The following is a 13519-nucleotide window of genomic DNA, read 5'->3' as shown; positions in this document are numbered from 1 at the left end:
CCTGAGCAGAGAGGATCAGAGACATGACTGACTGTCGACTATGCGGAGTACGGAGCACTCTTCAGCATGGCTCACTTTTGCTGCTTGATTGCAAAACAAACACGCTCTTGGCTTTTCTCTCTCTCTTTCTCTCACTCCGTACACCAAAAACTTACAAAAAGTCTGGTTGCAAGGCATGTTCTCCGTACCCGCAGTTCAAGGCTGATGTTGAACAGGGGGTGACCCCCAATCTCATTCACACCACCTCAGTTCTCACGGTCTCGTACCACCCGTCCTCGTGGAGCGGGTCGATATTGTGCGGAAAGAGGAGCATGGCGAGAACAGGGGAGCTCGGAACAGTGCTATTACTGTGCTGCTTTTGAACGACCCTGTCATCTCGATGCTTGTCTTGCTCGTTCAGAGTGCGCTCGACTGCGGCGGGTGTGGCAGCCAAGAAGCGTGCGTGGGTGGGCAAGCCCAACGAGGCATCAAAGTATCTTAGCCACCGCTCGCAGACATGTGGAGCAGCCTGGTCTTCGGGTCTTCGAACTTGGCTGGTATCGCGGCCGTGACATGGGGCTCTCCAGCACAGTCTGGACCAATGGATCATGGGCCAAAGCGCCAGGGTTTCTCGGGACACGCAGTCTATTGTGCGGAGTGTACGGAGTAGAGTACGTGCGGAGGGATGGCTGATGGAGGATGAGAACTGTCGAGCAGCGCTCACACTCTCTGGATTCAGTCGAAGGGACGGAAAAAAAGATGAATAGGAGGGCATGAGAAGAAGGAGCAGAGAAGCCCGCGTTGGGAACGTGACTACGGAGGAGTTACGGAGTGCAGACTGATGAGACCGCAAAGCCAAGTAAGTTCCTTCCCTCGTTCATGTTCACGAAGAGAGACTGGTCCGTGCGTCACGTCATCTCGGTGCCAGCAAATCAGCAGTCAAGTCGCGCAACCAGCTACCGGCCAAGTGGGGCTCGTGTGCTGGCCCCATCTTTCCGCTGAATCATCCAGTAACAAGTGTTAAAAGAGGTCAAGGCCCCCGCCCTTATAATCAAATCAAATCACGTCCTCGCATTTTCCCTTCGTCTCTCAGCAGCCATTCGTGCCCTCTCCTCCCACACACAACGGCCAATCATTCCCCGCAACGGCTCTCCTTGGACCTTCACCCTCCACTCAACGGCCACCACCAGAACGGCTTGGCAGTTGGAACGACTTAAGGCCGGGCTACAGTCTAACAGAGCAGAAGGGCAGCACAGAACACAGAACATTTCCCCCCTCGGCGGCGCGAGCAGAGTCGCCCATTTGTCATTCGACCACCAGAGACACCGCCGAGTCCGCTTGCCGTCCGTCTCTTGCGCGCGCGTCCCAACGTCCAGTCAGAGTGAGTCTGAGCGAGACAAAAGGGAAATAAAAAGTAGAAGCTTGAGCCAGTCTGCGCCAGCTCACCCGTTCGTCGGCGGCCAGCTAGCCAGTCATCGCAAGCAGCTCGGACCAACCAGGCGCCTGTGTGCGAGAGCCATCGACGACTTACCGCCTCGCGCGTCTCTTCATCGCCGGCGGCGTGTTGCGTTGCGATAGCAGCAACAGGCTCGGCACATCTGCGCCTCTCCAGCCCAGCCCAGCCGCTATTTTGAGGCAGCTGCGGCGCCAGTACAACCACCACAGTACCACCACGCCCGAGTACGGACAAGTTCTTCGAGGTTCCGTGTCTGGCCCAACGCTCCAGCTGGCACGAGCAGACTGCGGCTCCAGCGTACCGAGTATCAGATCCGGCCTGTACGGAGTACTCCGTCCGTACGTACTCGGCTGTGCATTCCGCGGAGCCCAGCCCTGCGCATTCTGCAAATTGATCGTCCTTTTTTTTTTTTCGCTTGTGCGCCGACGACGTCTACCTCCTCCCAGTCCTGGGCTGAAGTGCGCCGCGCCGCCGCCCGCCCCAGTCTATCGCGTACCATTTGCGTATGTCGCCGAGGCCTTTGTGTTTTTATTTACTTTCAATTTTTTTTTTCAAACAACCCTCCCTCCTCCTCGGCTTCCCTCGTTTGTCTGCATCGGGGCCATCTCCACCACAGCGGCGTGCTGTCTAATATTTGCCCCCGCCGTCGGACATCGGCAGCTTTGTTACCGGAAACCGGGCGGCACCCTTCCTCTCCTCCAATAGCCTCTGGGACTAATAAGGCGTGGGAACGTTGGGACGTGGGAAATTGTGAAGCTGGCTCCTCTTCTTCCAGCTCTCCACCACTCGACGTCGTCGAGCTCTGTCCCAAAAACCGCCCACTCCCTTCTCCTCAGCAAATCAGCTCCCGGTTTTTGTGCGTCGCCCATTCGGCCTCATCGCAGCTTTCGTGATCGCGAAAGGCCTATCATCGTCGCCATCATCCTTCTCGCGCTCGTCATTGGCCGCTTTTTGCCATCAGGTGACTGCGCATCGCTGCGCGTTTTGACTGTCTTCCTTTGCGTCGCTATCAATCAGGGCGCAAAGAGCTTGATCGCGTCTCGTGGGAACGCCGTCATTGAGCTCCGTCGCGCCATTGCAATAGGACACGGCTTGTGTCACGGGAGACGAGGTACGAGGTATGTGCAATTGCGAAGCTTTCTCATTGTAATTTGGACAGAACCACCATCAACCCATTGGCGCTGTTTTATTGGCGTCAATCCTTGCCTTCGTTATTCTTGGTTTTTGCATACATGCTACTTGCTTGCCTGTTCCTCTCTGCGCCCATGTCGGCTTGATAGTCCATCGACAGCGCCTATTTGCCGCAGCGCGTTTCGTTTGATCTTGTCCATTCCTTCTCTGCCTCGCATTTCATTTCGTCTTGTTTCCGCGCTCTCATCGCCCGACATTCACACAACATGTCCCCTCTTGCGTGTGCGCGCGCGTATTACCACCTCTCAGATGCGAGGCTCTGGGAGCCGCGTCGACTGGTCAACTCGTCATGAGCCCCTTGCCATCGCTTCTTGCCCGCGTTGTCACGGACGCGTCGAGCCGAGCCGAGCCTCACCAGCGTCTGCTGTGAAGGCGATTGCATCCCATGAGCAAGCGCTCCTTGGAGGCAAGCCTGTGTGCACTCCGAGGTGGCCAGCGCTCAACTCACATATCATCTTGTGTGTGTATTTCTTCCTGCCATGCCATGCTACCTTGGAGGCAGCTCTTGTGCAAGGTAACCTACCCTCTCTGTCTCCTTCTGCCTCGACATGGCAAAAGAGGGTTATTCCCTGCGTCCACACCACCTCCAAGAAAAGACCCCTCCCCTTCCCCATGACGTGGAATGAATATGCTCCATGTCGGCCAACGCAGGGCGCCGGTTGTCATGTTTTGCTCCGCCGCATGCCCAGTGCCGGCGCTGGGATGAAAGGGTTGAACACAGCGAGGCTGGATTGTTCACACAGTCAATTCCGAGGAGCGGCGGCGGCGTGCGCACCTCGTGGACAGGGCGCGAGTCTTCGTCATGGCTTCCGGTTCTTCGGCGCGACCAGTTGACGGGCTGCCTGCCACACGCGTGGACGTCCGACGATGACCACTTTGACTGCCTGCGTTGCTGTCTGTCTGGTTGATGATGCAGTTGGGCTCGGTGGGCCTGGGCAGCCTGGGGATGGGGATGGGGATGGGGAGCCTGGCACTTGCACAACCAAGTGCAAGTGCAAGTGCAGGCGCAACCGCAATCCGTCCGCGCCGCGGCATTGCATGGCGTGAGGGGGGCTGCCAACGCATCACTAGTGTGTGTGGCCACCCAAGCTTGCGTCCGTCTGCGCTTCCCCAGGTCCGTCCCGTTGTCGAGACGGAAAACCCACTTGCAGCCATTCATCTGTCCGATCCGTTCATTTATTTTGCCTGTTTACGGCGTAGCTAACCGGTCTGGTTGGACAGAACTTTTCGTCTTCTTCCAAAGAGTCTCTCGCGGCTCCTGGTCGAGCGTACCGCCAACCATCAATCTACCCGGCTCAACCTTGTTGCAGCAGCCCGCGCCTCTCCCGCCTTTGAGGGCAACAATTTCAGAGTCGAGCTGTGGCTTTATTTCAGGCCGCTTTTCCCTGACTACGACATCGATCTGCAGGCGCCTCTGGCCGACCCTTGGAGGCCACCGTTGCGCTGGAATTGATTTTTTTTTGGGCCATCTTTCTTGTTTTGGCACTGCGTCGTCTTGCCAGCTCACACACCCTCTACCGGGAGGGAGCCTTGGGTGCCTGTACAGCGGGCGGTTTTGCGACTGCCCCTGCCAGGAGCAACTGTGCCCAATTCAAACCCAAGCAAGGCTGTGCGTTTTAAGCAGCTGTACTCGCCACAGGCCTGACTGACTGGTCGCAGCTATTCGTCGTCTGCTCTCCAACAACCGTCTCTGCTTGGCTGTGCCGTCCTTAAGTGCTGCTTGGGGACCCTCTCTTTAATTCGCTCCTCCCTACAGCGCGCTCGCGTCACTCTCACGAATCGAACGTCCCTTGGCCGGCGCCGTCAGCCCGTGGGCCACTGACCGTTCTTCCCGTCCAACGGTCAAGCCATTGACCCGTTTTGCCGCTACAAAACACCAAAAACATGTATCAACCACAGTATGGTGTGCCTCAGCAAGGCATGCAACAAGTTCCCTATGGCATGCCTGGCATTCAGGCCGCCGCAATGGCCGCCACAGCCGCCGCCTCTGGCTCAAGTTACCCCTACATGCATTCGGATCCCAGCATGCCTCAAACCTCACCACGAATGGCCGACGGCTCCAAGAAGGACAGCCGCCAATCGCCAAGAATGAATAACATGTCGCAAATGCCTCGAAGGATGAGCCAGGTCACAAGTCCGGGTATGCCCAATGCCCAAGCCATGATGAACCACGCCGCCGGAAGACCGGTTGCGCCGCCGCAAATACCCCCTGGGCAGGCGATGCCACATCCTCAATCGCCCGAGATGCCTGCTGGCGGTGCTGAAGAGTCGCCTCTCTACGTCAACGCGAAGCAGTTTCACCGAATCCTGAAGCGCAGAGTTGCTCGTCAACGGTTAGAGGAGCAACTACGGCTAACGTCCAAGGGCCGCAAGCCGTACCTCCACGAATCGCGTCATAACCATGCCATGCGACGGCCACGTGGCCCCGGCGGCCGCTTCCTGACGGCTGAAGAGGTAGCCGCCATGGAGCGACAGACCAAGGGAGAAGAGGGAGGCAAGGCCGAAGGTGGCGACAATGCCGGCGACAAGCCGACCGACTCCGTGGGAGGCAAGCGCAAGTCTGAAGCTGAGGCCCGATCGCCCAACAAGAAATCCAAGACGGACACGCAAAGTTCAGAGGGAGACGGAGGGGAAGATGACAGTTGAGACGGTCGGATGTGTCGGAGCAAACGCGGGAGGATTATCATCGATCATTTAGCAACCTGTATATTTCACGATGTCATGATGGCAGAAGTATCTGTTGCGCCGTCCGCTTCCTACTTTACTCTAATTCGGGGTATCTTGAGCAGCTCTTTTTTTCCTCTTCGTTCCGTTTTGGACGGCCCCCCCTCCCCTTCGTTTTCTCTCTTTTTTTTTTTTTTGTGTGGGAACAGGGTGTTTGTAGGGCCGCAGAAAACAGTGCCTCTGGGGAGGATATTTGGTTTGGGATATCCTATTTGTGACCTCTGCGTAACTGGAAAGTTGGCGGGACACCAAGGCTTGGAACAATGGTTGGCGAAAGGCTGGATTTGCTTTGATTACACACACGGACTGGCAACAGCATACCGATGCTCATCATGGAAGGGGTGGGCGGAACCCAGGGGATTACTGGATGGTCAGAATGCATGGATGAATCAAAACGAAGGATACCCTTGTTCCCTGTGTCTCTCATTCTCTATTGTCTCCCTTTCTGTCTTTACACCTTGACCCTCTCTATTCTCTCCCTCTTCATCATATTGACACCCATTTATTCTCTACATCTACCCTGCCAAGTTGTTTTTTCTTTCTGCATTTCGTCTTTCATCTGTTTTTCTGCCGCTGGATTGGCAAAAAAACACTGAGCGTCTTTGAGGAGCATGACTGATGCATCTGATCTGCTGGCACATGGCTAGCAGGCATCGGCCACTTTGAGTGGGCAACCGCCATCGGAGGATTTCGCAAGGAGGGGAGGGAAAGGACAAAAAGAAAAAAAGAGGTAAAAAGCGCGCCCTACAAAAAGGGTACAAACCCGGGTATCCCAAACAACAAAAAAAAAAAGAGACGTGCCGAATTGAGCTGGAAGGAGAAAGAGTGTCAGGACACCGGGGGGGGAAAAGAGGAACAGGGGCGCAGACCCCTGTTTTTGGCGATGTGATGGATATAGATATGTAGGCAAGTCCGTCACCGGATATTACCGTGATATCATTTGCTGTGAATTGATCTTTTGGTATTCTGTCCTATCACAGGGATGGCTTGTGATGACACATGCTGCGTGTAATGAAACGACTGAGCGGATTGTGTCTGTATCGAGGAGGCGGAGCATCATCTGGCGGCAGAAGAGTGCTTGCTGCACGCTGCACGCTGCACGCTGCACGTTGCTACTTATGCTGCACCGATGAGCGGCATGCGGCGCCACGAGTATAATTTGGGAAGCGACAGCATTTAGCATTTAGAATTGAGGTGTCAACTGCCGGCTGGCAGCAAATAGAAATCGAGGTCGACGCGATGCGACGGACGCCCCTCGGCCTCGGTCACTTTGGCCGCCTGGTGGAGACGAGTTGCCGACTGGTCGGAGCATCGGTATTTTACCCCAGCCAAGGAACCTCGGCAAAGCGCTCTCTCTGCTCCGGACTAAGCTACCAAGCACCCAAGGTATCAAGTCCAATTACAGTTTCCCCCCTCTTCCTCCGACGTCATGTGTCAACGTCGCACGAGCTTTTCATTCCGCAACTGCTGCGCAAACACTGTTCCTGGTTTTTAGACACCCGCCTGCAGACCGAACACGCTTCCCTGGATCCTGGAGATGCAACGGGTGGGAGCTCGCGTATTTACCTTGAGAAGCTAGCCTGGGTCACGTCTCGTCTGGTCTTGCCTGGTCTCATCTGGTCTCGCCTGGTCTCATCTGGTCTCGCCTGGTCTCATCTGGTCTCGTCTGGTCTGGTCTTGGGACCGTGGCGATTCGCAATGGCGGGAACCGTCCGGCAGCCCATTGACGAGGTTGCCTTTAGCAAGTTTCTGAGCGAGAATGTCCCCGATGTCAAGCTGCCGATTGATCTGAAGCAGGTTCGTTGCGAAGAGTTCTATCCCGCCCGCAAAACCTCCAACCCCAACACCGTGTGCCCCCCCAAATGATTGACAAGTTCAAAAACAGTTCGGCTTCGGTCAATCCAATCCGACGTACCAAATCACCGCTGCCGACGCGCGCAAGTTCGTCATGCGCAAGAAGCCCCCCGGCAAGCTCGTCTCCAAAACCGCCCACCAAGTCGAGCGCGAGTACCGCATCATGCACGCCCTCGAAAACACCGACGTCCCCGTCCCCAAGACCTACTGTCTCTGCGAGGACGACTCTGTCATCGGCACGCCCTTCTACATCATGGAGTTCCTGGACGGCCGCATCATTGAGGACTTTACGCTGCCCGACGTGAGCCCGCAGGAGAGGACCGCCATGTGGAGGGCCGCGGCGGAGACGCTGGCGCGCTTCCACTCCGTCGACTACCACAAGATTGGGCTGGGGCGGTACGGGAAGCCGAGCGGCTTTTACAACCGCCAGATTCAGACGTGGAGCACGATTTGCATGGCGCAGGAGGCCATTGAGGACGTGGAAACCGGCGAGAAGGTCGGCCGCCTGCCTTGGTTTGAGGACTTGGTTGGCTTCTTCATGAACGAGCAGCTGCAGCCGGCTGATCGGACGACGTTGGTGCATGGCGATTACAAGATTGATAACTTGGTCTTTCATAAGACGGAGCCGAGGGTGATTGGCATATTGGAGTATGTAATTTCCCCCCCTTTCCCCTTACCCTCTCTTTCAGGCGTTGTCATACTTGGAGTTTTGGCACTGACAGACCCCGCGGAGGGGGGGTTTTGAAACAGCTGGGAATTGTCCACCGTCGGCCACCCGCTGTCCGACGTTTGCAACCTGCTCATGCAGTTCTACACGGCTCGCCACTCGGGGGCGGCGCCGGAGTCGGCAAAGGGCTTCTTGCCCGGCCGCACACCGGGTCTGCCGACCGAGGCGCAGCTGCTGCAGTGGTATGCCGCCATGACGGGGTACAACCCGCGGCCCGATATGAGCTGGGGCATGGCGTTTAACATCTTCAAGCTGGCCGCCGTGTGCCAGGGCATCGCGGCCAGGTATGCCAGGAGGCAGGCGAGCAGCGAGAAGGCGAAGCAGCATGCTGCTACGAGGGCGCCGCTGGCTGAATTTGCGTGGGAGCTGGCCCAGGAGGCGGGCGGCAAGGCCGAGTCGAAACTGTAGAACCGGTTCGGTCGCACCGACTGTACTGTGTATGTCGCTGAGCACGGCCAACTTTCCGGCTTCGTCGGCGACAATGCTCTGGGGGGGCCGAGGGAGACATACACACACACACGTTGTATGTGACGGCCTCTTTTCTTGTTTGTCTAGCTCTATAGATGCGCACCCGCTGTCTGACTTGAAACTTGACGAGTTTTTGGCCTTGCCCGCTTGATGTGCGTCTCGTCGCGCGGCGCTATGTTGTGGTTTTGTGACATTTTGTTGCGTGCCAGACGACGCTCGTGGTGCTGATACCGTTGACGGGGACGAACTTGTGCCTGGGAGTCGAGTGGCGTGGAAGAGAGCGTGACGTGATTGGTGGGGGGACAGAGTGCTCCTGACTGAGGGCGGCTTGGGCCCTGTCTTATATTTATTATTATGCTTATGTGGGGGTGTCTGTGCTTGGTGGTAGTCGACTGCGGAGTAGGTACTACCTAGGTACTCCGTACCTGACGTTGGTAGCTCGTTGGGTCGGGACACGCTGCTGACTGCTCAAGTACTTGAGTACTCCGTACCTGTCACGTCACTGCAGGAGGGGTGGTTGCATCGACGCAGCCCAGCGGCCCAATGACGCGCCGGCCGCCACATGGGCACAGGCATTGATGGAACCTTCCTCAGTGCAATCCTCGACCTCTTCTCATGTCCGCCAATCCCTCCGCCGACTCCGTGTCAACATCATACTATATTTGCGTCGTCACACACAGCGCGTGCGTCCTCTGTGCCATTCAGGCGCCTGATAGTCGTTCATGGCCCCGGACCGCAAGCGGCGCATCACCCTGCCGCCGCTGCCTGCAGGAGAGCGCCGCCCTTTGCTGGGCAGGCGGGAGTCCGACTGCCCGGGCACAGATGACGACACTGCCGAGCAGATGTATAGCTGTATGACGAGCCCGCATAGTCATTTGCCCGTGTATACCAATATCCATCGAATCCGGAGGGACATTCTCAGCGTTGTGGAGGATTACCTGAGCCTGGAACAGCTGAGGGACGTGAGGATCAATGTGACGGTTGTCAGGCCCCTGGTGGACAAGTTTTACGAGCTGGATGATATTTCCATCAGTACGTTTTGAGAACGTTCCCACCCACTTTCCTTCTTCTCCTGCTTCCCTTCCTTCCCGTCCAGAGTGATTTGTGCCAGTAGCTTGGCGTGGAATGAGAAACGAGAGTCGCAGACTAATGCCCTCCCCCCTTTGCCGCAGTTTACTGCTTGTTGGTAAATCGGGCTCAGTTCCTCCTGGAAGAATCTTACTCCAGCACACGACACAACGTGAACTGGACGCGCGCCACGCTCTGCGAGCTCATTGCTACACGTATCCTCCGGCGTCTGGGTGAAGACCACGAGGGCCCGGACGGGCTTTTGCTGCTTGCTCACGTCCTCGTCGCCGGGTTTGAGCCGTTCCAGAACGCCCCGGACCATGTTCGCGAGGAGGCCGAGATCAAGACGGCGTGGACCTTTCATCGCACCCTGCCGTCGCTCGAAGTCGCCATCTTGACCGAGAGCAAGCACTTTCTCAGCTCGAGCACTTGCCATCACATCATCAACGCTATTTACGACGGTCGCATCATTTACACCCCGTCCACCTTTTGGGACATCATTCCGGATCACTACAAGTTGAAGCCAATATCCTTGTATGATCCGCGGGAGTCTCCTCTGTTGAATCAGTACCGTCTGATCGTGCCGCGGAACCGAAATATCCTTGAGTCGATACAGTTTGCCATTCTTCTCGCCCTGTACTTTGGCGTCATGCTTCAAAGAGAGAAGAGCAAGCTTACCGTGCTGGAGGCCGCCTTTGCCATCTATGCGTTTGGGTGGGGATTGGACCAGTTTGCCACCATTCTCGCGCACGGATGGTATGTAGTTCATTTTGACTGATTGTTTGATTTCCTTTTTTTTGCCTGTCCGACTCGCTGTCTGGGGTTGCTGACAAGCTTCTACTACAGGGGCGTTTATACACAAAACCTGTGGTCCTTCTTAGACGTTGGCTTCGTCGGCATCTACTCCATCTACGTCGTCCTTCGAATGCATGGCTGGCGCCTAGGACTGTCGGGACCAGGGGAGCAAGCCTTTGACGTGCTCGCACTTGCGGCTCCTGTGCTGGTACCTCGATTGGCATTTACTCTACTTTCCGAGAATCTTGTCCTGTTATGTTTGAGATCCATGATGGCCGACTTTTTCTTCCTCACTGCTTTATCAGCATGGTGCTTTTTCGGCTTCCTTCTCAGTCTCTTGTGGCTGGGCGAAGGAACCCACCCGATTGTGTAAGTCTTTGTGCGCGTTGCGTGACGTTTCATGCTGACCTTCAATCCGTCTGTAGAACGATATCCAAGTGGATGATTTACATTTGGTTTGGTCTGGACGGCACCGGCATTCAGCGATCGGTAAGTCTCCTCCATCTACCATCAATCGTCCAAGTCGAGCGACTAACTTGGCAAGGTTGAATTTCACTGGCTCCTCGGCCCTTGTCTCATGGTGGCCTTTGCATTTCTCGGAAACACTCTCTTCCTCACAATCCTCGTGTCCATGCTCACAAATACCTTCAGTAACATCTCGGCCAACGCAACCGCAGAAATACAGTTTCGCCGAGCTGTTCTAACCCTCGAGGGAGTCAAAGCCGATGCCGTCTTCGCGTACCAACCTCCCTTCAATCTCTTGGCGGTCTTCTTCCTTTTGCCGCTCAAGTTCGTCGTCAGTCCCCGGTGGTTTCACAAGATACATGTTGCCACCGTTCGTCTCGTCAATCTCCCCCTCCTCCTCATTATTGCTGTAGCCGAGCGCCGAATCACATGGACGTCCAAAGCCGCCAACCGCACGATATATCCGCGCGCAAAGAAATGGTTTTGGAAAAAGTGGCAGCTCTCTGCCCATCGCTATCTGCGCGCTGTGTTTGAAGTCCCGCCGCCAGAAGATGCGCATCCGGAGATCGCGGCAGACGACCATTTGACACGACATCTTATTCGACGGCAGTTTACGAGGCAAACGACTGCAGACGGAGGAGCGCCTCAGGTTCGGAAACCATCGCGTAGGGACTCCATGTTTCCGCATAAATTGAGGGGCTCGTTCAACGGAGACAGCATGATGAGTGCGGAATCCAGGATGGAGGCCATGGAAAAGTCGATGCAAAAGATGGAGCTTCTGCTTTCGAAATTGGTCCCAGTTGACGACGAGGCCATCAGTGACACTGAGGATGATGGATTAGGCGAGGGTAGCACGTTGAGGGAGCCGACGGAGGGGTTCACGACGGAGTCGTCGTTTGCTGGACAGCAATAGGCACGGCCATCCATCCGTGTTAGCGAGGCGTTTTGGGGTGATTCACTTCCGTAGCATTTGCCAGCCGTCAACGGATTGCGAGCACGTAACCTCGCTTTTTTCCACCTTGCCTCCCTGTCGTCTTTCCCTTTTCTCAAACACCCTTGCACACCTTTTCCGCTCGCCCTCTAAGCCTGCAAAGTCGAAACCACGCCACATCTAGCCTGTTCCTCACGTCGCCCGTCGGCGAGAGAGGTCGAACATGTGCACAGTGACCTACTTCCACAACAAAACCTGCCGCCACACGTGGGCCGTCATCACGAACAGCTGCGCTCCCCTGATGGGCTTCTCGACCTGCCCGTCGTTTGCGTGCGGCGCCGGAGCCACCAAGGACAGGCCGGCCTTTTACAAGACAGCCACGAGGGCGTGCCCGCGCTGCAGCGAGGCCGCGGGCGTGCGATATGATGGGAACCTGGTACGGGTCGTGGAGAGGATGGGCTGGGGCTTGAAGATTGGCGAGGGGCCCGACGAGGACGACTGGGGGGTCGACCTGAGGGTCACGGGGTGCGTGTGCGTCGTCTTGTGATGGGAGGTGAGGGCTGCTTTGGCGTGGATGCTGCCGCGTAGGATGCACGGTGACAGGAGAACGGAATACGGAATAGTGGTATGTGGCCACGGCTCGTTTTTTTTGGTGACGTCGGGAGGTGGAGCCGTCGTGCGGTTTTTTGGTGGTGCTTTTTTTGGCATGCCGGGTTGTCTGATTTGGGCCGTCTGCCTGCTCCCTTCTCACTTCTCACTTGCTCGCCGGCGCACCCGCGCACCTCGCCCATCGATACCTCACCTCTCCACCGCACGTCAGAATGCTCCCAACCCCAGACACGCGGCACGTGCCCTACTCGCGCGTCTACGAACCCGCCGAAGACTCGTTCCTCCTCCTGGACACGCTCTCGTCGCCCTCGGAGACGGCCTTCCTCCAGTCCGCCTTCCCCCCGACGTCTCCGGCGCCGCTGGTCCTCGAGGTCGGCACGGGCTCCGGCGTCGTCGTCGCCTTCGTCAACGCCCACGCGCGCGCGCTCTTCGGCCACCGCCGCCTGCTCACCTGCGGCGTCGACGTCAACGCCTTTGCGTGCCGGGCCACGGTGCGGACCGTCGCCAAGGCGGCCGCCGCCAACGCCGGCGCCGGGGACCGAGACGCCCGCGGCCGGGGAGGCCGGGGAGGCCGCCCGCCCGGGCTGGGACGAGGAGAGCTACCTGCTGAGCCTGGCGTACGCGGGCGGCAGGGACGGCATGGAGACGACGGAGCGGCTGCTGCGCGCGCTGCCGGGCGTCCTGTCCGCGCGCGGGTGCGCCTACCTGCTGCTGTGTAGGCAGAACCGGCCCGAGGACGTGGCGGGCAGGGTTGCCGCGCTCGGCGGCGGCTGGAGGGCCGACGTTGTCGGGGGCAGCGGCAAGACGGCGGGCTGGGAGAAGCTGTGTGTCTTGAGGATATGGAGGGGTGCGGTTTGAGCTGGGCGGTCTCCCGGGTCGGGTTGCCTTGCCATTCTGCGGTGGGCGAGCGAGCATCGCATACCGAGTACGTGGTACATCGTCATCGTGGGCGGGACGGGCAAAGGGCAAGGGCAAGGGCAAGGGCGAGGCAGGAGGCTGTGGCACGCCTTGCCGGGCCGTGTACATTGTTTTTTTCCTTGTTCAAATGGCACGAGACGCTGCTCTGGTGGCTGTGGGAACAGACACGACACGACACGACAGGATCCCGTGGGCAATCAAGCGACGAGGCATGTGTGAAATGTGCAACGTCTCCCTTTTCTTCTCATGTAGCCGTGACCAAACATCCCAAACGCCCAACACCGTCGCGTATGCGACCATGTTCGTGGTGAAACAACCCCCCTTCTCCCGCCCT

The 13519-nt window shown here is 57.4% G+C and overlaps 5 protein-coding genes across 5 annotated transcripts; all 5 read left to right on the top strand.

Annotated features, from left to right (window-relative positions):
• Positions 1-4510: 4510 nt before the first annotated feature.
• MAM_05750 (CCAAT-binding complex subunit HAP2) lies at positions 4511-5272 on the top strand (the record flags this gene model as incomplete). Its single annotated transcript, XM_040824548.1, has 1 exon — positions 4511-5272. One exon carries the CDS (start codon positions 4511-4513, stop codon positions 5270-5272), a length of 762 nt encoding a protein of 253 aa, XP_040677527.1.
• A 1776-nt stretch (positions 5273-7048) lies between these two features.
• Positions 7049-8339, top strand: MAM_05749 (acyl-CoA dehydrogenase family member 11; the record flags this gene model as incomplete). Its single annotated transcript, XM_040824547.1, has 3 exons — positions 7049-7147; positions 7236-7852; positions 7955-8339. The coding sequence occupies 3 exons, from the start codon at positions 7049-7051 to the stop codon at positions 8337-8339; spliced, it is 1101 nt and encodes a 366-aa protein (XP_040677526.1).
• Positions 8340-9121: 782 nt separating this feature from the next.
• Positions 9122-11640, top strand: MAM_05748 (nonselective cation channel; the record flags this gene model as incomplete). The annotated part of the gene is made up of 5 exons (XM_040824546.1): positions 9122-9431; positions 9572-10223; positions 10314-10631; positions 10688-10751; positions 10807-11640. The coding sequence occupies 5 exons, from the start codon at positions 9122-9124 to the stop codon at positions 11638-11640; spliced, it is 2178 nt and encodes a 725-aa protein (XP_040677525.1).
• A 241-nt stretch (positions 11641-11881) lies between these two features.
• MAM_05747 (uncharacterized protein) lies at positions 11882-12205 on the top strand (the record flags this gene model as incomplete). Its single annotated transcript, XM_040824545.1, has 1 exon — positions 11882-12205. The coding sequence occupies one exon, from the start codon at positions 11882-11884 to the stop codon at positions 12203-12205; it is 324 nt and encodes a 107-aa protein (XP_040677524.1).
• Positions 12206-12479: 274 nt separating this feature from the next.
• On the top strand, positions 12480-13125 carry MAM_05746 (methyltransferase; the record flags this gene model as incomplete). The annotated part of the gene is made up of 2 exons (XM_040824544.1): positions 12480-12884; positions 12991-13125. The coding sequence occupies 2 exons, from the start codon at positions 12480-12482 to the stop codon at positions 13123-13125; spliced, it is 540 nt and encodes a 179-aa protein (XP_040677523.1).
• Between the last annotated feature and the right edge of the window lie 394 nt (positions 13126-13519).

Source organism: Metarhizium album (genome assembly GCF_000804445.1).
Source record: "Metarhizium album ARSEF 1941 chromosome Unknown scaffold_15, whole genome shotgun sequence".
NCBI classification, from domain to species: domain Eukaryota; kingdom Fungi; phylum Ascomycota; class Sordariomycetes; order Hypocreales; family Clavicipitaceae; genus Metarhizium; species Metarhizium album.
This window is presented reverse-complemented; position numbering and strand designations above follow the sequence as displayed.